This window comes from Channa argus, chromosome 15 (genome assembly GCF_033026475.1).
Source record: "Channa argus isolate prfri chromosome 15, Channa argus male v1.0, whole genome shotgun sequence".
Taxonomy (NCBI): Eukaryota; Metazoa; Chordata; class Actinopteri; order Anabantiformes; family Channidae; genus Channa; species Channa argus.
The window spans coordinates 15,920,016-15,944,756 of NC_090211.1; the positions used below are offsets into that span (position 1 = coordinate 15,920,016).

General features: G+C 40.4%; 3 protein-coding genes across 4 annotated transcripts; 2 read left to right on the forward strand and 1 right to left on the reverse strand.

The window, feature by feature from the left end:
• Positions 1–1,895: 1,895 nt before the first annotated feature.
• On the forward strand, positions 1,896–8,177 carry fbxw9 (F-box and WD repeat domain containing 9). Its single transcript, XM_067478353.1, has 7 exons — positions 1,896–2,597; positions 2,680–2,827; positions 3,390–4,410; positions 5,259–5,407; positions 5,497–5,700; positions 5,787–5,852; positions 6,171–8,177. Exons 1-7 carry the CDS (start codon positions 2,476–2,478, stop codon positions 6,243–6,245), a joined length of 1,785 nt encoding a protein of 594 aa, XP_067334454.1. The 5' UTR covers positions 1,896–2,475; the 3' UTR covers positions 6,246–8,177.
• Positions 8,178–8,273: 96 nt separating this feature from the next.
• On the reverse strand, positions 8,274–9,096 carry LOC137100495 (guanine nucleotide-binding protein G(I)/G(S)/G(O) subunit gamma-12-like). Its single transcript, XM_067478356.1, has 2 exons — positions 8,862–9,096; positions 8,274–8,647 (listed from the first exon to the last, which is right to left on the reverse strand). Exons 1-2 carry the CDS (start codon positions 8,952–8,954, stop codon positions 8,522–8,524), a joined length of 219 nt encoding a protein of 72 aa, XP_067334457.1. The 5' UTR covers positions 8,955–9,096; the 3' UTR covers positions 8,274–8,521.
• An 861-nt stretch (positions 9,097–9,957) lies between these two features.
• dhps (deoxyhypusine synthase) lies at positions 9,958–14,368 on the forward strand. 2 transcript variants are annotated; one of them, XM_067478354.1, is made up of 10 exons: positions 9,958–10,091; positions 10,520–10,719; positions 10,856–11,011; positions 11,114–11,235; positions 11,903–11,999; positions 12,189–12,275; positions 12,380–12,485; positions 12,582–12,685; positions 12,871–12,996; positions 13,648–14,368. In XM_067478354.1, exons 2-10 carry the CDS (start codon positions 10,525–10,527, stop codon positions 13,741–13,743), a joined length of 1,089 nt encoding a protein of 362 aa, XP_067334455.1. In that variant the 5' UTR covers positions 9,958–10,091; positions 10,520–10,524; the 3' UTR covers positions 13,744–14,368. The 2 variants fall into 2 exon arrangements, with proteins under 2 accessions (XP_067334455.1, XP_067334456.1); XM_067478355.1 differs by having other exon boundaries at positions 9,975–10,091; positions 10,523–10,719.
• Positions 14,369–24,741: the final 10,373 nt, after the last annotated feature.

The following is a 24,741-nucleotide window of genomic DNA, read 5'->3' on the forward strand; positions in this document are numbered from 1 at the left end:
CCTGACCTACTTCTAAACATTCTAATAAATGCTGTAAACCTTTAGTGATACAAATTTAAAATTTGGGATGTATAAATAAAATTATACATTGTAAATCATGACTTTAGTTTAACTTTAAAATAAGTATTTAATACAAATCTAAAACTAGCTTTGCAATACAGTTGGGAGTCCAACTCGAACTAGGCCGCCGAAAATACAGTAAAGTAAATGGGTAGATTTAACAATGTTAGTAATAGTGGCCTTGGCAAATTTCTTTAAAACTACTGAAAGTATTTCTAAGTTTTTAAATAAAAACTAAATGAATATTAAAAATACAAGACATTGTTAACCTAAAGGTTTATTTATTTATTTATTTATTTTAAGTTCCTTGTAGTACACAAATCTAGGTTAAAATTATCTTTAGCGTCCCAGTCATCCCGAAACAATGTAAATAAGTAAATATCTAATTAAATACTATTGTAAAAGGGGATTACTATTAATACAGTTTAAGGAAATTAGGCAGTTTCTCTGAGTTATCATTGACATAGCTTAGGGGAGGACGGTTTGTTTTCAACAGCTTCAAAAAATCAAAACCTTTTTGTCTTGCATGTTTCAGATGCCTCTAATTACATTATTACATCTTTATTCATCAACATTGAAATTGGAAATGGAGATACTTTGTCATTTTGGGACCGGAGAGTAAAATGGCATTGATCCTTTTATCAAATTAAGTAAAGCTGACAGGATAATTTTAAGTACACCATTATATTCCATTATGTCATAAATGGGACCAGATTTGTGCACAAAATCTTTAAATGTTAAGTATTCCCTTCACTTTTTGCTAAATGTACGATAGAACAAATGCCGTTCGACATCCAAGATTCGAAAAAGGATTTATGTTTCATAAGATTACATCTGTTGTTCCAAGTAGGCACATTATGTGGACTAAAGCTGTGCTTGTAAATACGTTTCCATTATAGGAAGACTTATTTCTTGAACAGGATTAGTTTAACAGGTAATTTAATGACATCAAAATCACAGTGTAATAGAAACTTAATACCACCAAATTTACTAATGCTTTTCATATTTACCATATGCTTTCAGTGTTCATAATAAATTATTTTAACCATTTTAGTCCTACCGTCCCATTCATAACATCAAAGTCAATCACATTTAGTCCACCTTCAGCCAAAGGTTTCACAGTGTCAATTTTCCTAATATGGTGTTGCTTATTTTTCCAGTTAAAATTATGAGATTGACTGTTGGTTTTAATAAAACGTTCATGAATTGCCGGGCAAGAGGATGAGTAAATTAGTCTTGAAATTCCTGAATTTAAGCAATATCCTGTGAAATATTGAAATGTCTCTCCAACTATTAAATATGGACGGCTGTTTCTTTATAACATTTTTAAAGTTAGCTTCCAGTCTCAGCAGTTGTAATAGTAATACCCAAATATTTAACTGTGGGTTGGTGGATAACAGTAAACATTTCTTTAGGGTTAAGCCAGAAGCCTCTGTGAAAATAGATATACAACTTAAAGCTTTTGGAATCTAATCTGCATTAGTATCGTCTGCCAATTGGCTTATGAGTACTGGGGAACCCGTACAATTCAAACGTTGAATGTCTGTACTATATTGTTTAAATATACAGAGAGAAATACGTTGGGTATTTAGCTGTAAGCTCACTTATACTGTCAGTGATCAAAATTAACTTTTAACCTTTGATCTGACAGTTGCCCCACAAAAGTTGGTAAAACAAATCGCAACACTTCCTGATCTGTTCGAGACATGGCTGAAAATTGTTTTGTCTCCCCATTGATTTGGCCAGAAGGCGAAGACAAGAATGAGTGACTTTCTGGTAGGAGTCTGCATGAAGCCCCTACCCAGTCAGTTTGTTTACAACGCTAGTTGCTACGCACTTTGATGACGATTTTCCTACGCCGGAAGCGGTAGTCTTATTTGAAATCTTTGTAGTTCGCCTAGATAACGGCTGCCAAATGACAATTGATTTTACTTCTAGCCAATGAAAATGTCAGTAATAATTTGGATTACATGTTGACAGTGGTCAGTGTTTTATTATACTGACACGGGCGAAGGCTGTTTACCAGTGACCAGCGTTGTTACAGGCTGTGTACGTAAAGCTAATATGAACCCGCTGCTGCTCTGCTGTAGCTTAGCTAACTAGTGAAGTTAGTCGTTTCGGAACATTTTTTTAAAATCTATGTTTGACATGAATTTGTTGCGGTTGCAGCCAACCAGTGAAATATGAAAGGACAACCTATAGTGATGGCAAGTAGCTTAAGCAGTCTCGGAGAAGGTATGACCGGGAGAGACTGAAGAACGATCATTTTGTCTCTTGAGTTCCGCCCCGTGCTTTAGTTTGGATGTATTAGTTACATGCGTACTTATAGCCCACAGTTCCGAAAAGAGGCGGTTTAAATTAATGTGGGCTGACAGCGCATAGTTTCGGGGTCTTGTGAAAAGAGGAGGCAAGGTAATGTCTGAGGTTAGTGCTAAGCTGCGTGGATCGCAGGCAGAAACACACGATGAGCAGGACGGTCCATCTACCGACCATGCGAAATCCTCCTGTAGTGAAGCTGCCAGGCCTGAACTGCAGTGGTAAGACTTTCATTCGCCATCATTTAACCGTGTGTTCATGGGATTAATAAGCAAGTCACAATGGTCTCCTCATTCCTTCCAGTCTTGTGCCTGCTGGTCATCCATCTTCTGTAGATGTTAGCCCCTCACCTTCTGCTGAGACAAGTGGCTTGTTGTCATTGCCATGGGAGATGGTAACCCACATTGCCTCACACCTTCCTGCTCAGTGTGTCATTACGGTGCTGCCAAAGGTTAGACTTTAAGACAGTCCTGCTTGTTTGTTTTCTCCAAAATCAGTGGGCTTTGTGACAAAAATTGTTACTTATCCTCAAACGAGTTTGCGCTGGTATTAAAACACGTGAATTAAGTATCCATTTTTAGAATGAACATTTCGTAATGTAATGCATAATCTTAAAGGTTCCTGCTTACATTGACTGTTCCTCAACAAAACAAATATTTGACTGTTTCCTTCCAAATAAAATGTTTACAAAGCAATTCTTAATGTATCTTAAATCCTGCATTTTGTAATACATTTATGTTCACGAGCAGTCTTCTTCTTTAACTTTGTTAGCACATTCAGTCTGTCTTTGTGCAATATGCTGCTTGTAGATCTTTGGACTATCATAGAACCAGTGATAGTAAATTGTATTGTGTCCTTCCTGTCCATGTTATCATTTATTATGTTGAATGAGAGACGAGGCAAATAAACAAAAAAAACCCACTCTAAAAAAAACTCCTACACAAGTTCAGAAATTTCAGGGAACTTTTGAGATTTTCATATTCTTCTAGAATTTCTCTTTCTCCACTTTTCAGGTCTGCCATGCATTAGGTAATGTGGGTAAGGACAGCACGGCTTGGCAGCTCCGGGCACGCAGATTAACAGGATCCAGAGCTAGCTTTCCAGTGGGGTCAAGGGAAGACTTTGACTGGCCTACTGCTTGCCTGGAGATTGAGCAGCTCATAACATGCTGGACCAACCAAGCCCACCTTGTGGCCAGACAGACCCAGGAGGATGTGGAACAAAGCGAGCAAGGGAGGCAGCAGCAAAGGGCAGGGCTGGATGGGGAACTAGTTGCTGAAGGACAAGAGGATGGTAGAGAGGATGAGGTAGAAGGGGTGGGAGTTGCAGCACAGGAGGTTGCATATGGTGTTAATGAAGGGAGGGAGGTGGCAATGGAAGGAGAGGATGGTGAAATACAGCCTATTGTAGGTGGGGACCAGCTAGTGAGATTGAGAGAGGAGTTGGAAGAGAGGCTGGAAGATGATGCACCACCACTAATGGAAGAAGAAGGGGCTCACAGAATGGTGTTTGGTGCTGAGGGGCAAGATGGTGGTCCTCGTCACCAAGAGGACTTAGCAGATCCCAAGAATGTGGGTAATGGAAGGCAGATAGAAATGTTGCAACATCAATCCCTCAGAAGCCCCAGCCCACCCCCAGCACTTGAATGCATCACTCTACCATCAGGCCACATTGCCCAGGTCAACTCAGTCCTCCTTGTGGGAGGAGAGGGAGAAGTTTGCGCCACAGGTTCTAGAGACTGGAATGTTAAACTGTGGGATCTGCAGGCAGGTGCTGGCGGCACACTGCTGCACACATTAGGAGGCCGGGGTGACTTCAGCACTCATCGGGGCTGGGTCTGGTGCCTTGCGTCTCAGGGGCCTCTGCTGGCATCAGGGGGATTTGACAGCACAGTCAGGCTCTGGGACCTGCAGGCAAATGGGGCAAAAAGGGGTCTCATCAAAGCTGGGGCCGCTGTGCTGTGCTTGTCCTGTCAGACAGATGTGTTGCTGGCGGGTACATTTGACAAGCGGGTCAGCATGTATGACACCAGAGGTGAGGGGGTTCAACACATAAAGTCCCAAAAAAAAACTCTCATTCCTGTTTTTCTGTATAGATTTGTAATGTGATCTGATTTTCACACGTCAACAAACGCAATATTTCTAACCTGTTAAAACTCAAACATTCATGATCATTTAAATCTTTATTGAACACGCTTATTAAACATAAAAAGTGATGGTGAAAACAATAATGCTAACAGTGTTTTCTTAGTTGGGTGAACCACCTCGGGCAGCAACAATCTCAAGCAAGTGCTTCCTGCAGCTGTGCCTGCACAACGTTAAAGAGCAATTTTGGACCATTCTTCTTTACAGAATTGCTTCAGCTCTGTCATATTTTTAGGACGTCTGGTGTGAACTCTCTTGAGCATTTTTGTGCGAAACATGGCTCATTATTTGATGTTGCTTGTGAATGTTTAACTTGTATAATGTATAACTTGCGGTAGTTTCAACCTTCACCTCCATTCACGTTTCATTGATTGCACTCCAGGTTTGCTAACACCTGACAGCAGAGGACATTTGGTCAGAAGCCAAGTGTTGACATTTGTTTTTCCACCATCACTCTGTATGTTTAATAGATGTGTCCAATAAACACAGTTTATCAGACCATAAATGTTGGTAGAATATTAGTTTAGACATATTGGGCTTGTTTATATTTGTGCCTTTGGTGAAGATCGGATCATATTCCATGACCAATTTAGACCAAAAACAAGTAAAAGGGCACTTTTCTTGTTTCATGTAGGCTATCCAACTTTCTTTAACATTATTTGGTTTGTAGCAGGTAACAAAGTAATTATAATGACAGATCAATTGGTTTTTGAGAACATGTCATACTTTTGTTTACAGCTGCGGAACCTCTCGTGAAAAGCCTTCGTCTTCATGGCAATGCTGTTATGTGCCTGGCTGCCGATGACAAGTACATCATCTCTGGGAGCAAAGACTGCACTGTGGCTGTCTATGACTGCAGGGCAGGCAAAAGTTTGAAGAACATTCAGGTAAATTATAAACACACTAACGTTTTAGGTTTGGTGCTCAGATACACGTGTCCCAAGACTAATTCCAAACCAACCTGTCCCTTTTTAAGCTGAACTCTTACCTGCTCTCCATGAGCTACAGTGGCAATGAGGTATGGGCAGGGGACAACAGAGGCATGCTGCACTGCTTTTCCATGCAGGCAGGAACATTAAAACTCCTGTCCCAGTTTGATGTAGGACATACTGCTCTGGTCACTGGCATCCACAGGACCCCTGGAAGCCTCTATACATGTTCATCTGATCGAACAGTCAAGGTAGAAAGAGTCTTCATTTCTTGTCGTCCTTGTGCCTCACCTGTGTTTTTAAACTCTGACGGTAAACACTCTTGTCTGCACCGCAGGTACATATCCCTTGTGCACCTCCAAGGACTTTATGCACACTGCAACACAGTGCTGGTGTAAATGGGGTCAGTGCTTCTTTACCACATTCTCACCACATACAAATCATGAAAATGCCAAATCTCTTGCTTTTGAATAGAATGTTGTAACTTTATCATATAAAGGTTATTTTTTGTTTATTCAAGCTTAAACGTTTGACCTATTGGGGATATTTTTAAAAGTAAATATACTAATAAAAAATAACAATGAACAGAAATAGTTTAATAAATCAACATTACCAGTATTTATGAGAGTTCTGTTTTTAATTGTTGTAATAAGTTCAGTTGTACTGGATTCTGTCCCTGTCACCATCTCAACTGTACCTCTCCTCTGTCTCCAACTGTCAGCTGAGTGTGGATGCTGGAGTCCTTGCTGTAGCCTCTGGGGACATGTGTGTGGAAATCTGGAGACCTAGAAAATGAAAAAGCAAAGATCACCGACTTTTGGGTTGTCCCTTCAGGGGTCGACACAAAATGTATAATAAACAGATAATAAAGAGACCTTGTGTTGTAGGCTGGCCATGTAAAAAAGGTGTGTTGTAATGAACATCAAAAGGTAAGTGGAAAATTGGAAATTGAGACATTTTTGGTCCCTCGTTTTACAAAGACCTATCAACTTATGTTATTTTGCTGCACTGCAAAACAATTTTGTTAAAAGTTGTAGAAGTTGTTTTTTGAAATTGTTTACATTGATATGCTAATTATGCTTTTGTTGACATTGTTAAATGGCAAAAAGCAGGCTCAGTTCACGATTCCTTAATCTTTTTTTTTGTTTTAATCCCTTTGATCTTTTTGAAAGAGGTTTTACAAGTTATGTATGTGTGGGGAGCATTTACACTCACTGGCCACGTCATTAGCTACAATCTAACATAGCAGCTCTGCCATGAATTCTACTTTTGCAAGGTTATCATTTCTTAGTTGTTGTTTTTTTTAATGAAATCATCAGAAAGGTCATAATTCTACTGTTTAATAATATGTTAACTGGTCTGCACTTATATAGCGCTTTTCTTTGTATTGGTACTCAAAGTGCGTTACACTGCTTCACATTCACCCATCCGCAGTCACAATCACACACCAATGGGGGAGCTGCTATGCAGCTGGCCAACACTCACCGGGAGGAACTAAGTTGGGGTTCAGTGTCTTGCTCAAGGACGCTTTGACATGTGACCGGAGGAGCTAAGGATTGAACCAGCAACTGGGAGATTGGTGGACGACCGCTCTACATTCCTGCGCCACAGCTGCAATAAACACGCAGTAGAATTACAACTACACATAGTACAATTAACATTATCCATATTAAGATCAGAGCACATGGATACTGGAGTGCATTATGTTAAGTCGTTGTTCCAATGTTTCGGCCACTCTTGTTTAAAATGAATGAGGGGCCAAAACATTAAAACCACCTTTTAAAGTACTCGACTGCGTATGAATCCACCACCCACTGTGACTTCAATAATAAACACATGGTAGAATTATCACCTTTCTGACAGTTTCAACCCAAGAACTGTGAATTTATAACATTGTAAAAATAGAATTCATGGCAGAGCGCCTGTGTTGGATTGTATTAGCCTGTGAAGGTGTATGTGTAATGAAGAGGCCAATTAGTGTATTTTTATTGTTTGTCACATGCATTTTGTGCCAGTATCAAAGCTTTCAAAGACACTACATTTGACATGTGTGACTCATTAAGCTGAACTCATAGATTGTCTTAATATACCATCTATGGTTTAAACATACAAGAAGGACTAACTACAGCTGCAGTAACCAAAAGAGGGGAAATAACACATTTCACTAGTTTGTGCTATGGACATACTTAAAAATTGACTGAATCTGTTTCAGGAAACAACATTGTACAAAATGTTGTAGCTACTTGTCATATGAGATATTTCTTTGACACACTAATTATATTTCAAAAGCTATTTGTTTTAACACCTGGGCCTGGTGGGTCATTGGGTTGGGATGCAGAAGTCCACGGGTTCAAATCCCGCCCCACCAGGTGTGGCCCTGCCCTGCCCAGCCACCCAGGGTCCGGACAAAATGGGGGGGTTGCGACAGGAAGGGTCATGCATGACAAATCAACGTGCAGAACACATTCTGCTGTAGTGATCCCTAAAGGGACAAGTCGAAAGCCGTTGATTTGATTTATTTAAACACAGTAAAAATCAATAATACTAATTGGTATGAGCTTTTTAGTACGTACATATGTATGCATATGTGTCTTATTTCTGTGTGTGAGTGTGTGTGGATTGTGCAATGTATAACTACTGTTTGGCTCAATGAGACTATAAATCACTTGCAAAATTTTGGACAGATTATTAAGTTAAACGTGTTAAATACTTTCACTTAGCGAAGACAGAACAAAACAGCTATATAAATCGATCTGAACAAATCTTTGCTAATAAAATGTGAGTCACTTTATCCAGGGATTTCCTTTTTATTGTAAGGCTGAGAACAGGGAAACATGCATTAACTGAACAGTTACATGAAATAAAAGGAGCAACTCCAATAAGTGAAAAATGGACACATGTACAATGTTTAGTGTTCCAAAAGGTTATTGTATGAAGGAAGATTCTGTAACAGAAATGATAAATGTTGAAGTGTGACTTAAATACACAATAAACATTTAACAGCAGAAAATTTGCACAAGAAGCTGTTCATATAATAGTCTGTCATTTGTTGGTTGTCTTTGCTCTGCAGTGTCAAAGCAGCACGCAGGTCTTCTTGTCTTTAAAAGGATTTGATGAGGCAGAAATGCCGGTGAGCAGAGGGTCACTTCGCCTGTGGTCCTGACAATACTGAACCAAGTCTGCTGCTGTCAGGGAGATCTGCTGGGACACAGGAGAACATAATAGCAATTGGCAGGATTTAAAACACTGCTTTTGTTTTCATTTTAAAATGCTCATCGGACACTGGCTGTTAAATAACAGAGAAATAGCACATCATTAATTCTAAGAAGTGTCATCTTCAAACTGATCTAAAAAGGTGCAGCTGAATTTGAAGATGAGAAGCTGTCATGCATCCACTAAGATTATTACACACCTTGATTCTTTCCATGCTTGCTTCCAGACGAAGTTGATCCACCAGTTTTTGTGCCTGAACAACACTGTTGCTGCAGCACACATTTGCTGACATTGCCTTCAGTCTAAAAGCTCAGTACAGGACCTGCTATCTGGACTAAATCCTCCGTCCACCTAAACAGCAGCAGGGAAATGGTTTATTATGCAGTATTTTAGATGATCCAAAAAGTCAGCTCAAGTCGTCCAGGAGAATCTGATCTGCCGAGTTCCTGACTTTCCTTTTTGACCCGTACCACCTTTTTATTCTCTGCTTGGGCAGTTCAAAGGATCTGGGATATAAAAGGTCACAGCGCAGAGCTGGAAATGTCACAAACATCACACAGAACTTCACAGTCACCGCTGATGAAAAGATTATCTGCCAAGGCATTATGTTGTGCTTTAGGCGTGATGTCCAGCTTTAAGCTATCATATGTCTCTACATTTTCCAAAAGCTGTGGCTGATTTGTCCCCCCACAATAGAACTTATTAATTTGTTAATACAAGAATGTATTACAGTTTACATCTAAACAAGGACTGATTATTTTTCCTCCTCCTACATTCAGCTGGCATTTGTAGTTTAGAGTGACTTTGTATGGTGAAAATGTGCCTGCAAAAAACCTTTGTTGAACTCATATAGCCTATTAAGTGTCAGTTTAAGCATCAAGCCAAATTGATTTATATTGTAAAGTTATGTGTGATTATATAACAGGGTTATTTGTGCAATATGCAACATATAAAATACGTATTACCTAATATATTTCCATTAATTTCACTTCAATCCTTGCTTTGCTTTCTAAACAATAAACAAGTACTTAACACTAACCTAATAAGCTTTTGCTGGTCTCACTTAATACAAAGAATTTGATTATTTTCACACCTCTGACTAACACATGCTTATTATTTCCTTATGTAGTATATTTTAAAATGACAAAACAGTAGACCGTCTTACACAATTTAAACAAACCATAAAAATGAACTTTAAACATTTCGGAGATTATAAAGAGACGTTTTTTTGTAACTGAATTTGAAGCTAAATGAATTTTTGCGAAGGAACACAAGTTTGTCCCTTCGCACGATCCATAGTGGCCCCTCGCTTGCCGTAGATAACTCATGCCATGTTTACGGGACTGCACATTTTCTCCTCTAGGTGTTTCCAGTGACAACGGTCTATTACCAGCCTAAATTCTTCACTTGACATCTTTTATAACAATAGGTATATGTTCATCTCTGTTTTAAAACGTTTAGTTACACATTACTTACGTCAGTGGACAGACCGGCATAGTTAGCTTGTCAATGACTAAGTAGCTAACATCAGAGCACATGGAAATATGTGGTTTACCAGCAGCTATTTTAGTTTCAGGGGTGAATTGGGAACCTTAGGTTGTCCTTTAATTTTTGTTAAGTGAGTAGTTGTAGCCAATTTGTCTGAACGGAGAAGGATATCTTAAATCCCCACACCAAAAGCTTAAAGATACTAAGATTATTTCTTCCATGTTTCCTTAACGATATGCAGTTTAAGATAACGTCAACATGGGGATAGGACGCATGTTTCCCTCTCCCTGCTATGCTAATAAGATATTAGTCAGTATCATACTAAAGTGATAATCTACTTGATGGTAACTAATGGTGGTTTTTTTACAGAAGGGATGGCAGACCATGCCCCCTCTGTTGCCATGGAGGCTGTCCTCAAGCCCAGCTGCGACCTCCCTGAGGACATGCCAAAGATCAGAGGCTATGACTTCAACCAGGGAGTGGATCTCCAAGGAGTGCTGAAATCCTACCTCACCACAGGCTTCCAGGCCAGCAGCTTCAGCCTGGCTGTACAGGAGATCAACAATATGGTAAGAGGAGGTAAACACAATTTTACTGCTGGAGCTCATAGCTGTATGAGAAATAGATTGCAGTGACCCTTTTAGATAATACAGATTCAGTCTTTCTCTGTTTATTTCACATTGTCTGATGACTCCACACTCTCAGATAGAGAAGCGTCTTGAGCCTGTGGAGAAAGGTGAAGGCGCTGAATATAAAGACTCCTGCCACAACTCCGGCTGCACGATCTTCCTGGGTTATACCTCTAACCTCATCAGCTCTGGAGTCAGGGAGACCATCCGCTACTTGGCAGAGCACAAAATGGTAAAAATGTTTACACCTTTAAGGTCATAGTTACTTGATCCTAAAAGATTTTCAGCAGTGGGATTTCTATGTTTTAGAATCTGTTTTGTTACTCTGTGTTAGGTGGATGTTATTGTTACCACAGCTGGAGGCATTGAGGAGGATTTGATCAAGTGTCTTGCTCACACATACTTGGGAGACTTTAGTTTGGCTGGCAAGGAGCTCCGCCTGAGAGGAATCAACAGGTTGGGAACCTTGGATACAAACCAGCTCCATGATCAGATCCCAGATCAGTAGGCCTGCCATAATAAATGGCATTTTACAATAAGGCTTTAAGACATTGTTTGACATTTTAGTAAACATGTTTATTAGCTTTCTTATTCAATATTATATGAGATGATCAATACCACACTTGTGTCTATGCAGTTAAGATGTTACTGGAACTATTAGCATAAAAAAACAATAATTATGGAAAACAGCTACCTGGCTACAAGTGTCCACCTACTAGCATCTCATATGCTCCCTAATTGACTGGTTGTGTCTTGTTTGTTATTAATGCAAACATGCAACGCTGCAGTGAAGAAAAAAAAACATAATACATGTAGTAGGTCACATAACCACTTACAAAGAAGTGAAATGGTAAAATGTATAGGTGCTGACATACCTGGAGAGACGTGGTCTGCTTTCGTCCCCCATTTTCAGTTTTTATCAGCTGTATATTTAGCATACAAGCATTAGAATGGGTTCAAATTCCTTAATGAATTCGTAGCCAAACAGGCCATGTTTAATTTTTTTATTTATTTTTTTATATATGAGAACACCAGTAGCAATACTGTAAATGCCACTCCTCAGTAAATCTGGTCCCTTGTCGTCTTTCCTGCTCTCCTTCTCCTCTGTCCTGCCTGGGTAAAGAATAGGGAATCTGTTGGTGCCCAATGATAACTACTGTAAGTTTGAAGACTGGCTGATGCCCATCCTGGACCAGATGTTGCTGGAGCAGAACACAGAGGTGGGTCTCTTTGTGTGATTATGGTTTTAAGTGTTAAACCTTAAGCTTCTGAACTTTTACCGGGAAAAAGCAGCAGTTCTGAATCTGGTGTCCAGTACGCACGTTTTCTCATGTTTTGCAGTTTGCTTGTTTGAACTTTGGTTTTCAGATTTACAATTTATTATTTTTTTTTTGGTTTGTTTTTTTCAGGGCATTCGTTGGACTCCCTCCAAAATGATCCATAGACTTGGCAAAGAGATCAATAATACTGACTCCGTGTACTACTGGGCATACAAGGTGAGCCCCTGTTTACAGTGTTGTGGTAATATATTGTGTCATGAGTACAGTAAGTACAATGCAGTGTCTTTCTGAGTAAACATGCTGTCATTTTCTAATATCAGAATAACATTCCAGTGTTCAGTCCTGCTCTGACAGATGGCTCTCTGGGTGACATGATCTACTTCCACTCATTTAGGAACCCTGGGTTGGTTTTGGACATTGTGGAAGGTAAATGCAACATTATTGATGCAGAACAAAGTCACTGCAGCTGTCTTAGCTGGAGATATCATAAATGTGATTTTTTAATTAAATTTTTTATTTTAGATATCCGCCGGTTGAACAGCCAGGCGGTGTTCGCCAAAAAGACAGGAATGATCATCCTGGGAGGAGGGCTGGTTAAACATCACATTGCTAATGCTAATCTCATGGTAACTTGCTACTGGTATTACTTCTGACCATGGATTTCTTTTACGAAATTGTGCAAAACTGTGTGGAATGAGGGGGAAAATGTTTAGGTCATTATACAGTGTAACAAATCAGATCTCATAAATCGTACACAAAATGCTTTATTACTTTTCGCTTTTGACTCACTGGCTCTTCACTCTGTTTTCAGAGGAATGGAGCTGATTACGCAGTGTTTGTGAACACGGGTCAAGAGTTTGATGGTTCTGACTCTGGGGCCAGACCTGATGAGGCCATATCGTGGGGCAAGATCAGAACAGATGCCAAACCTGTCAAGGTACTAATGTTCATCAGCCACGACCAGACTAAGACTATTACCAACGTTAAGCTGGATTTATCCCACCTGTGTTTTCAGATACCTTCTTATTAGAAATAATTTCCAAAGGTCTTCATTTCTTCTGCCTCAGATGTTAATTCTTTTTGTTGATAGTGATTGGATGACTTCAAATAAATGTTTTTTAAATTATATGATTTTTGCCTAATTTGCTCAAACATGCAGTACAGCATAATTTCAAAGTGACACATTTCAAAACAAATTTGGTCCAGAAATTTAGGGTTTGTCACGACTTTAAAACTACCCCCATGACACTAATCTTATGACTGCTATTGTAACTTGATAGGTTGTGTGCTGTATTTTAGACATCCTTTATGTGTACAAAATGACAGAAGCTACTGCTGGTACGCATGAATATTATAGTTGTAATACCCAGTTTAGGCTAAAGGTGGCAGTGTCTTCACAGTATTCGATTCAGTCATGCACAGCGGCAGCAAAGGTCCAAAACAAATAGGAAATCCAGAGTCTGGATTCAGTTAGGTTAAGTTGGCGTGTAAAAGATAAAATATATATATATATATATATATATATATATATAAATTAAAAAAACAGTATTCTGAAAAGTAATCTATGGCTCTCACTGTTTGTTTCCAGGTGTATGCAGACGCCTCTTTAGTTTTTCCTCTGATTGTGGCCGAGACCTTCGCTCTTAACGCTGACAAGCTGACCGCCAGCAAGAAAACAGATTAAATGGTTTCTTCCTTAAAAGCTCTGTGAGATACAACAATCCGCTTTGTTCCTCTGCTTCTCTTATTTGTCTGCCTACTGCAGCATATGAGTTTAATCTTTTGAACCTTTTCTGTAGAAAGACATGGTTGCAGCTTGGCCACCTTAAAAGGCAGCAGTACTACATTGTCATACAGTTCATACAGTGCTGTGATTAGCTACTTTAACAAATAGGAAACATTAGTAAGGGTTTCCTGTCTGAATTCCTTCCATACCAATATGTACTTGTTGAAACAAGTACAGTCATTTTCTCTATTATGCAGGCAGTTGAAATGGCAGGGTTAGCATGCTATAGCATGTACAAAAGAGACTGTCCCAGAATGCATCAGGATTTATGTGCGTGCGCGTGTGTGTGTGTGTGTGTGAGAGAGCGAAAGAATAGATGCACTGTTGTAGGTTTTAAGACTTTTAATTTATTTCAGTTTAGCTTTGACATGATACAAAAATGAAATATTTCTGTATTGCTTCTCAGTTTTTATATTACCTCATATTAGTATTCATAGTCATACTAGTAGTCTTACCTTATTGTCACTGTTGCTGGATAAAGGATATGTCTGTGTAAGTCAATAAATCATTCAGTAAAAATGTATTCATGTACTCCATGTGTTTTCACAGACTATTACAAACAGCCGTTGTGAAGTAGGTCTGTGCGAGGCCACGTGAGGTCCATCATGTGACTATGTTCATGATCTTTTGTTGTTTTAAAAAAAAATTGCAAAAAAGTTTGCATTGCATGGCACATGACACAAACATAATTTTGTAGAATAATAATAATAATAATAATTAGAAACATATTTCAGTGGAACGCAGTCTCTATTAAAGGTAAAACCTACCTTTATTAACATCTCTATGACTGTATCTACAAAAACTGGGCATCACAAATGTAGAGTTTATGTTTGTATTGCATGTGACTATACAGATTTTAAAAAAGTGAGTGGATTTACCTGTTTTTAAACACACAGGAACAGATGGATATATGTAGTAAACGGACTCCAACAGTGTTTAAAAAAAAAATTCGTAATCATCTCACTCACGTGTATGAGTTGAGACAAACCTGCACGTCTCTAATTAACAGCTGATCCAGAGCTTAAATAATGTCTAATGAGGCGCTACTCACTTCAATTCTTCTCTAATCCCTTGAGGGGCTTGTGTGTGTGTGTGTTTAGTGCTTGCTCATTCACAGACACCTGGTTTTTTTACCCACTAATGTAGGTGGGACTCTCAGCTCTTTCATTTACTCCTGCCAGCAGAATCAACCACAATCTTGTAACAATGATAAAGACATTTCCCATCACAATCCATCAGTCTGCTATTGTGGGAATTTATATTTCCCGTGGCTAATTACTGCTCCCATGTCCTTTACACAGAGTCCCTCTTTTAGTCACAGCCTGGTTATATTGGATATGCAGGATTGGAAATGGAAATGTGGGTATTGACTGTAGCCTGATCTTCTTTTTATAGAGTTGTGTCAGCGTGTCCTCTTATTTTAGTGAGAATGGTGACCTTTTCTTTTTGGAAACAAAAATGGAGAACTGAAATTGGAACTGGGATAAGGTCAATTTTCCCAAAACCTCGAGCCCCATGTGTCTCACGCACACACATATGAGCGTTCCTGTCTTAGTGCAAACTGCTTTTCCATTGAGTCTTTCTATAATTTCGTTTTGGCAGGGGCACTGCGCGAGTGTGTGTTTACCCAGAGCTTGACAGTTGAAAGATTTTTTTTCTTGAAAGTCAGTGGTGTATGAATTTTGAGCTCTACTGAAACTTTGTTTGTTCTCTGCTTAATCGAAAGATTACAGACTGAGCAGAAGGCTGAAAAGAGAGAGAGAGACAGAGAGACATTGAGTGTTGTGTCTGTGTGCTGTAGTCTTGCTATGAAAATACTGTGTGGTGACTGTGTGTTTGCCCCTTTCCTTCTGCAGAACAATCGGGACACTGTCTGATGTGAAGGGCCCCAGCAGTCATAATGGCAATTATGTCTTTTCCCGAGCAGATTGGCCAGATTTTTTTTTTATTTTGGGGGGGGGGGGGGTAGTGAGCCAGACAGGGAGGGAGAAAGAAGAAAGGACCGAGGGAGAGCTGACCTACTGCACAGCTGCAGGGTGGGGTGGATCTCTGAGAAGTGGAGGGACAAGAAAGGAAACAGTAGTTAGATTTGTGCACATTAACATTTTTTTGTCAGTTTTCTGAGTTTATATTTGTGTAGATCTCTATTTGTAATTCATTGCTTGCCCTCTTCTTCTCTTAACAGTGCCCTCATGTTATGGAGCAATCAGATAATGGAGTTAATACCACGAGCATATGGCATTACCCCACCTCCTCTGAAACCAAGAGTTCTGTACTCTGTCCTGCTGCGCTGCCCAGACTCCTTATCTCCACCTCTGTTTACCTGTTATGTTGCCATAGAAACTCCCTCCCTATTCAGGCTGGCCTATCGGCCCATTGGCCACCCTGAATAGGTAGCAGCAGGTGAGGGCGTGCAGATGTGTGGGTTTAAGGAGCGAGGAAGAAAAAGATTTCCAGAGAGGTGCGGTCGCCTGAGACACAAAGACAAACACTGAGATATAAAGAGTAAATAGTAGAGCAGTAAATGTATAGAACGAAGATAAGGAGTTATAAATGGAAAAGAGAATAGTGGAGCATTGATAGATAGTAAATAAAGAGGGGATTTGCTTTCGCCTCTACCTCATGCTGCTTTCTCAGAAACAGGAAGTCGTCAGTTGAACCGCCGTCTCCTCTTCTGACGCAGCTGGCTGAGGTTGATGACAGCCTTGTCTCATTGTTACCCTAGTAACCAGCCGACAAGGACAAACATCCGGATTACAGCTTACTGCCCCGTCACTATTTTTCATCAAATTTGTTATAATCGTGGCTTAACCTCTGTGCACTATTGCTGATCACCAAGGTGACTGGAAAATAAAGAGGATCACAGGTTACACTTAGCTACATGATTATTTGAAAACGGGTGTTTTTCAGAGTTGTGTAGTTACCTTGTGAAAAAACAGAACCTGTTTGAATTTACAGTGATATTTGTTTTTCAAAAAAGGGCTTAGGGCACATGGACTTAAAGCCATTTATATATTTATAACTCATTAATATTTACATGACTAACTTTTGATTATTATTATTAAATTTTCAACCTTAAAATTCAACAAAAAAAAACCTTCATTAATGTCAAACTAATGTTTAAAATGTAGATCTAATAAATCATTAGTACCATGAGCACAAGCTAATCATTACCATTACTCATAACGGAACATTACTCAAAAATGTTATTAACAGCACATTTGAATTTAGCAAAGCACATTAACGCAACAGTCTTTATTCGGACAATAGAATCACTTCACTTTAAAATGTCTTTAAAACACAGTACAGTCAATATTAAATTGACTGTACTGGCTTCTTTACACTTTTACTATTATACATTTTTCACACATATGAGCAGCTATTTAAACTATACATTTATTTTATAAGGTTAAAAATGGTTAATATGTTAATATGTTGTTTATGTAATGCAATTGAACTCTTTTACGGAAAACAACCAGCAAAGCATTTTTTTTTGGAAAGTTGTCTCCTTATTAGATTAAAGAGCTTTTTTTAAGGGAATTTTAGAAACTAAATAATGAATGTTTTCAGTGATTTACAGGCATAACCAGACTTTGGATGAAAATAGCTCAAGGATGATTTGGTAAAACCTCAGACATAAATAAACTAGTTGTATTTCTTACATTTCCCTGCTCTGTTAGCAAGTATAAAAATAATAATTCTTTTCAAAGCTTTACTGCTAATATGTGTAAATATTTACTTATCTGTGTCAGCTTTATGAGAACATTAGAATTTATATTAGGTGGTAAATGCCAAAACCCAAACCTGGACCCCAGAGGGTGTAGACACGTTGATGCACACACAGTATAAACAGCTGCATATATTTACAGTGCAGCTCAAATGTGAAGGTAATGTCAGAGGAGGTGAAGGAGCAACAGCAGCTTCTTCATGCGTTACAGTTTGTAGCTAAAGGAAATAGCAGCACTCTGTAGGCAACATGGCCTCTGCACACTCACACTTCTGGTGTGTGATTTTCAACATCAATAAATAAAACATTGAAAGACATTTTAGGATTTGTAAGATTTTGAGTTAATGTTACATTTTACATGTGATCTTTTATGTTCAACTGAAGCATTATTTATGCTGAGAAGAATCTGTAAATTATTTCTATAAATTGAATGTTTTTCTCAGGTCTGACCCATATTAGACATTAAATTGGCCTCAACTTCATGGGCTTGATTTTGTGACACACGTCTAACTTAATATAAAAGCCAGTGAAGTGGAAATCATACAGTCTTCATACATTAAAATAAATACCTCAGAGACAGAAGCTCTCAATTACTTCTTTTTGATATTTGCCTGTGAACCATCACCTGGAACAGGAATGTGTTTTCACTGTGTTATTTATTAACAGTAACATGGCGCCATATTTGATTAGTATAAACTCCCAGTTTCCTTCTCTTTCAGTTATGCAAATGTGTGGAAACGGTCTTAGACTGTGCATAGGAAGCTTACGGCTAGTGATACAAGTGGACATAAGTGGAGGGGAGGTACTACTGTGTCAGCGTAATCTCCTGGAGAAAGCTTTGTTTGGAAAACCTGCAGATTTTCAGATCTGTGGCACCTTTTATTTCCTGTTCCTGAATTTAACAAATCCTACCAACAAAGTGTGAAAATTGGGATTTTAAAATGTATTTCAGAAATGAAGACAAGGTTAACAAAACACAAGACACAGCGCTGTTAAAAATAAAACATTTATTTTTTTATTGATCAAATGTTTTATTCAGACAGAATAATCATTATTTTACATTTATACATTTTTTTATGAAAAGCAAATATATATGTACAATAAATCCGCAAAAGCTGTTTCTTTTGACGTAGTTTTTGGTTTTCATGAAAAAAAAAAATCAACACTGGCATAAATGGTGCGCAGTACCTTATTAAATATATTTTATTGGCCTGTAAACACAACAATAGAACAGCCCTAAATACAAGTAAAGCATTTTAGAATGTGAGTGTGTACATCTCTTGTTTCAGATAGTAATTTAGTGACACAATTTACTGTTTAATACACATGCAAAAATGTTTATTAATGCAATTTCCAAATAAAATGTGTCAAACATTTACACACACACATTCAGAATTTATGCTGATATAATACATTTACTATAGTGGTTTTATGTGAGGAGTCCTGTATGTGCGTGTCTGTGTGTGTGTGTGTGTGTGTGTGTAAGGGGGGGGAAATGAGACCAGTCCCCTGTTCCTGCTGAACTGAGCCAGCCGACGTCACACACTGATTATCAGCACAGCAGGCACAGGAGACCGACCCAGCAGGGAGTGGGGTGGGGGGCAGACAGAGGTTTATTACACACACACACACACACACACACACACACGAGTCAAACAAACAGACACAGATGCTCATGCAGAAATCAACAGGTAGAAGCATAAACAAAAAACATACGTAAACACAAAGTGGCAGACACACGCACAGTCACACTCACACACACACACTGCCCCTGAGAGACCCCAGCAGCCACTGATACAAATGATGACCTAAGATGACATTATTACTCGCCCTACAGGAACAGGAGCAGTCTTCAGCACTAATGAGACAGCTGACATTTAGCAGACACGGACACACTAACGGCTGCACACTTTCAACATATTCCACACATTACCAGTTATTACCAGAAGCTCATAGACGGCGATAACTGCTCTGATACACTTGTCTGTTACACTCATACCAGTGAGTCGTCTGTGAACCTCACAAACACACACTCAGCTACAAGCGACATTGAATCAATCAGAGAAACATTACATTTGCCTCCTCATTGACCTCACACTGTTGTGAAAGAGAAATAACTTTTCACGCTGTTTTCATGTGATGTCTGGCCCTGTTCCCATCCAAATTTAGCACAAATTGTTTCCAATGTTCCTTAGAAATAAAAGACAAATTTGAGCATGATTCTTCACACTGCTATGACTTGGAAACCTAGTGGTACACTGTAGTGGTAATTCTCATGTTAGGTGCCATTTTAAATGAGTGTGGAGACTCTGCAGTAGCTTTAGGTCAGCCGTGATGAGCCCTGGATGCAGTAGGTGCTGTCATGCTTGTCTGAAAACTGCTATTGGTGCAAAAGTGCGGTAGCTCGATGCAGTGCGGCCCCTCCCTGACCTTTACCGTCATCCCTGCAGGCTGCAGCCCTGTGGCGGCAGAACTTAACCACTGTGAACATGGAAGACACTCACTGTTCACATGTGGGTTAAGTCCTGCTGCCGCACAGCCCGGGTCATGCGAGCTTCGGTTCATGACAGAGAGCGGGATGGGTGTGTTTGTGTGCGAGTATGCAAATGAAGGGACATGGGTGTGACTGTGTGTGAGTTAGCAGATTAGTGCGCATCTCTGCATGTATGAGAAAGGAGTTGCTCTCTTCATGTCAGCCATTGGAAATCCCTGGCAATGTGATTCAGTCCTGTAGTCTCAAAAATCACTCTGCCAGGAATTCCCCTGGTCAACAGACATCTAGACAGTTTGCAGTGAGAGGAAGCTGTCAGAGGAAACACAAATACAAATAACAGACACTACAATAGACCTTCTGTTGTATTGTTTCTTCTAAAGCATCATTACTTCATCCCACATGCGAAAAAGTGACCTGTCACGATAGTCTGATGCCTAATATCATTCACAGGTCACAGCCCCTGCACATTGTCAGCCGTGACCCGTGCGTACTGTATGTGCACGGTTTTCGTCATCTCCCAGACTTCCTGTGGCCGCTTATATAAATAGCTTTTCAATGACAGAATGGAGAATTAGGTTAGAAGGAAGTGGCACTCCCTTTAAATATAACTAAAGAGAAGAAGAAAACGGCCCTTTTTTGCTTCTGCCCCTTTATCTGTCCCCCATGTGTTTACAAAAAGCCTTCAGAGCATCGGGTCTTGTTTCCTCGGCTGCTAAGCTTCTGCTAAATGTCTTAAGAAATTAATACTGACTTTCTGTGTTATTGCTTCTTATTACTGCCTGCTAAATGACATGTAATAACATCTAGTGCCTTCAAGAAAAAAAAATAAAATAGAGGACAAGCACACACACTCATCATCCCTGGAGCAGAGCATATTAGTCTGAATTCCTTTTTGTTGAATTTTACTTGTCTGGACAGGATACATTTATATAATTGAAAGTCACTGCAAGCTCTAGGCCCAGATCCACGTTGGATACCATTTTGCCAGCCTCTTTATTTTCAGCAGCATGTACAAGGTATGAGTCAGTGGGACACTTTTGGGGAACTCCGGGCTCTAAATAAGTTGTAGCTGGCTGCCTGTTGTCACCGTGAGGCTGCTGGAGAGTCGTGCCAGTGAATTTGTGTTCCAAACCTTGAATTCTGGGCTGAACCTCACGCTGAATAAAAACTCATGTGCTGATGCTTTTTAGCTTCCTACAGGCCAATGTTCTTTCACTTAGTCTGTGGTTCAATCAACCAGCAACACCAAATTACAACCACGGAGTACCCACTGTGATTTGGTGCTACTGGGGAGAAATTAGAAAACCATGGGTTTGTCTTCTTGCTTTGTGAGTCTCTCTGTCTATGAGAAGCATCTTTGAGCCGGTCAACGACTTCAGGGAGCGGTTATCAGAGGTATTGTTTTAAATGTTGTGGCACTGTACCATTTAGTTCGTGGAAAACTTTCACCTTTACAGATTTTATCTTGACTTTTCCTCACAGCTGTCTCCACGAATTCCACTACGCTTTATTAAACCTGCACTCCCTCCCTGTCGCCACATGGCTACAATAAGGCAAGCGGTCTCAAGAAAGGGGGTTGTTTAAGGTCCCGGCGCCCATCAAAGACGACGTGCTAACTCCTCTTTAACTCCTCTCCTCCATCACCCTAAAACCCTCTGTCCCACCATCCTTTCATCTGGCAGTGGCTCATCTTGTGTGTTATTTTCTCTGCCTTTTCATCTTTTCCATCGGTTTCCCTCTTCCCCTCTGCGTTCCCCTTGTCGAACCCACAGCCGTTAATGTCTATGAGCTCATTCCTTCCCTTCCCCTGTAATGACGGCATTCTGGTTGACACACACTGTCCAACACCTCACCTCAAACTCTCCCTGTGAGGATCTCAACATGTCTCACTTCTGCATTTATTCGGTCCTCTAGTCGGAGAAACCAGGCCATTCTCTTGTTGTACTCTTCTCAAATTGGATGTTTATTATAGTTAGGGATAATCATACGGTTATTGCCATGTGGGCTGCAACTCACCGGCAACTCATAATTGTGCCAACGTGTTGCGTCCTGAAGGAAAGAGGAATAGGACTGGAAAATCCGTCTCACTGAGAGATGATCGTCAGCCGAGGCACCCTAGTAAAGTCAAAACGCTTTTAGCGAGAGTCTCATGGCTTACGGCCTCGTGTGTGGGTGCTTTGATGGTTTCAGGGTGTACAGTTTACACAATGTGTGTGTTCTTCTGTGTTTATATTTGTGCACATGACGTATGGAGGCCCAAATGTAGACGTGGCCACTGGCTGTTTTCTCTTTCTCCTCCTCACGAGTTCAGAATTGACATTGCCATTTACACAAGGGCACACGGTTAAGTGGAAAAGCCTCTGTTGAGACAGCTGGATCTCAACCCCACGTTGTTTCAACACGTATCCTCTCTCCCCTTATGCCCTTATGCTTGTGCCCAGACTCACAGATGTACTAAGAAATGCACACATGCTCACAGGCCAGACACAATCTGTCTCTCTGCACACAATATGCTCTTTATCAATAATCAAACACAGTTATGTCAGTGGGCTGCCGGGGAAATGTAGCATGTGCTTTAGCTGGGTTCTTAGTGTGTGTCATAAGCCAAAAATAATTCAAATACATATCAATCTGACATCATTCACACCTCCAGGCTGTGAAATGCTTCACAGAGCAAACAGCGAGCAGGCAGGCCCACAGGCTGTGTGTGCTCCCACTGTGCACCTCATCAATGAGCATGAATCAAACTCAAGCATATGCCATTTTTGAATATTTCCATTGCATCAGAGAATTTTACAGGCCGTTTATTTCCAATCCCAGCTTTATGTGAAGTAGATCTGTCTAAGTGGTTCAAAACCCCACGACGGCACTGGAGCAAAAAGGTTACGAAAATGTCTCAATACCCTTTCACACGTTCACAAGTGTAAATATGCCACGTTTGCTTTTCATAATTGCAGTCGTATCCATTACACCTCTTAAACACACTTGCTGCGATAAGTGGAGCGAGCGCGGCTAACAGAGAGAGAAAACCTGGAAAAGGTACTGCATTAACTAGATCACCTGTGTAAAGGTGAAGAAAGGCACCTGATGCAGCACAATCTGTGGCTGCATTTCCCCTGCAACTTCCTGAACAGTGTTTTCAGTATGAGCTGTTCTAAAACTCCAGGAGTGGAGTGCAGATGGCGAAACGATAAAATCAATTACATGGAAGCTTATTCAGCTCTAAGCAATGTTAAAAAAAAATCTGTAGTGAAAATGCTGAACACAACCCTCAAGCCTTGAACCCAGATCTTTGAACCCGCACACCTTATGCAGTACCACACCCTGGCCTTCCCTACTAGATGGAGCGCGTGTCTGGGTATGCGCATGTGAGGAATATTGTATTTGTTTCGTGTTGCGTGTGAGGGTGTAATTATTGCTGAGGCCGTGACATTCAATGACATTCAAACAAGGACTCCAGCTCTACTATGGGCCTTCTCCTCTGTTGCAGTTTTCCTCAATCACAGGGGAATGTTCATTGGCTGGCCTGGAATCAATGGAACGCCACATGTGGGACATTAATCTAAGAATAAAAGTATTTCCAGCTCCAGATTAAAAAAAAAAAAAAAAAAAAAAAAAAAAACACACATAGAAAAGCTCCGGGCCGTAAAGCTAGCCTCAGCAGTGAAGAGCCCATCCCAAGCCCGTGGTCGCTCTCTGTAGCCCAATGCGTGTAACCCTATCCACAGCTTGATTCATTGCCAAACACCCTTACCACCACCAGCCCTGTACTTAGTGTACAGCCGCCCTCCTGCCAATGAAGCACACATGTACAAATGGATGCAGAAACTCCGTGCACACTCTTTTATTCCACTACGCCACCATTTCCTGAGCCTGGGCCCATTCCTACAGATTGCTGCCGGGCACACCCACCCACCCAGCCTCCCCACCAAAGCCAAGGCTCGAGTGCCAGATCCCCACCTTCTCTCTTCCGTCTGCTCCTTCTATCCCTGTGCTTTCCTTCATCTCTTTCTCAACCCGTCCATCCGTCCTTCAGTCCACCTGGCCTTCTCCTATTCCACATAGTAATTCATCTTTGTGAAGACAAGAATAACAATACCTCCACCCTGTACCTCCTCTTTCCCACGTCCTATAGCGTAGAGTTTATCTAAAGTCACAGTCAGTCACATTAGAAGGCAAAGTAGCCCCCCTGCTCCATGCCCCTCTCCCCCGCGAGGCTACATTTAGAGATTATTATCTTGTCTTTCCTCTATACATTAGCCTCATGCTTATCTACTACCACTCCACGTTCACCTTCAGTGGCCCGCTTTGTTCTACACAAACACTCCCTGCGAACAACCAGACAGGACGGTGGACAGAGACGGCCATTCCTAACTGTAGCTACAAGTGGGTTAGCTACAGTAGCTGCTGGATTCCCTTCCTTTCATGGAGGTTTGGGAGCTCACAGACTTACAGGGCCTCTGAACAATGAGAGGAATGTTTGAGCGACTCCAGCCTTGCCTCACCACTACTATTACGTCTCTCGGCTGCTTTTCTAGAACTTTTTATGACCTCTATCCCCGCTCTGTGCTGCCAGCAACACCCCGCGCAGAGTCATACACACACTAGTGGACGTATAGAGAGATAGGTGACACGCATGGGTAGACAGACGACATACACACTGTAAGCAAACAGC

Bases quoted from the DNA above. Each gene is read 5' to 3' on its own strand.
- dhps (XM_067478354.1), top strand. From the start codon at position 10,525: ATGGCAGACCATGCCCCCTCTGTTGCCATGGAGGCTGTCCTCAAGCCC. The intron at 11,236-11,902 runs GTTGGGAACCTT...GCCTGGGTAAAG, and splicing joins CGCCTGAGAGGAATCAACAG to AATAGGGAATCTGTTGGTGC. The intron at 12,000-12,188 runs GTGGGTCTCTTT...TGTTTTTTTCAG, and splicing joins TGCTGGAGCAGAACACAGAG to GGCATTCGTTGGACTCCCTC.
- fbxw9 (XM_067478353.1), top strand. From the start codon at position 2,476: ATGTCTGAGGTTAGTGCTAAGCTGCGTGGATCGCAGGCAGAAACACAC. The intron at 2,828-3,389 runs GTTAGACTTTAA...TCCACTTTTCAG, and splicing joins TCATTACGGTGCTGCCAAAG to GTCTGCCATGCATTAGGTAA. The intron at 5,853-6,170 runs GTCAGTGCTTCT...TCCAACTGTCAG, and splicing joins ACAGTGCTGGTGTAAATGGG to CTGAGTGTGGATGCTGGAGT.
- LOC137100495 (XM_067478356.1), bottom strand. From the start codon at position 8,954: ATGTCAGCAAATGTGTGCTGCAGCAACAGTGTTGTTCAGGCACAAAAA. The intron at 8,648-8,861 runs GTGTGTAATAAT...GTGTCCCAGCAG, and splicing joins CAAGCATGGAAAGAATCAAG to ATCTCCCTGACAGCAGCAGA.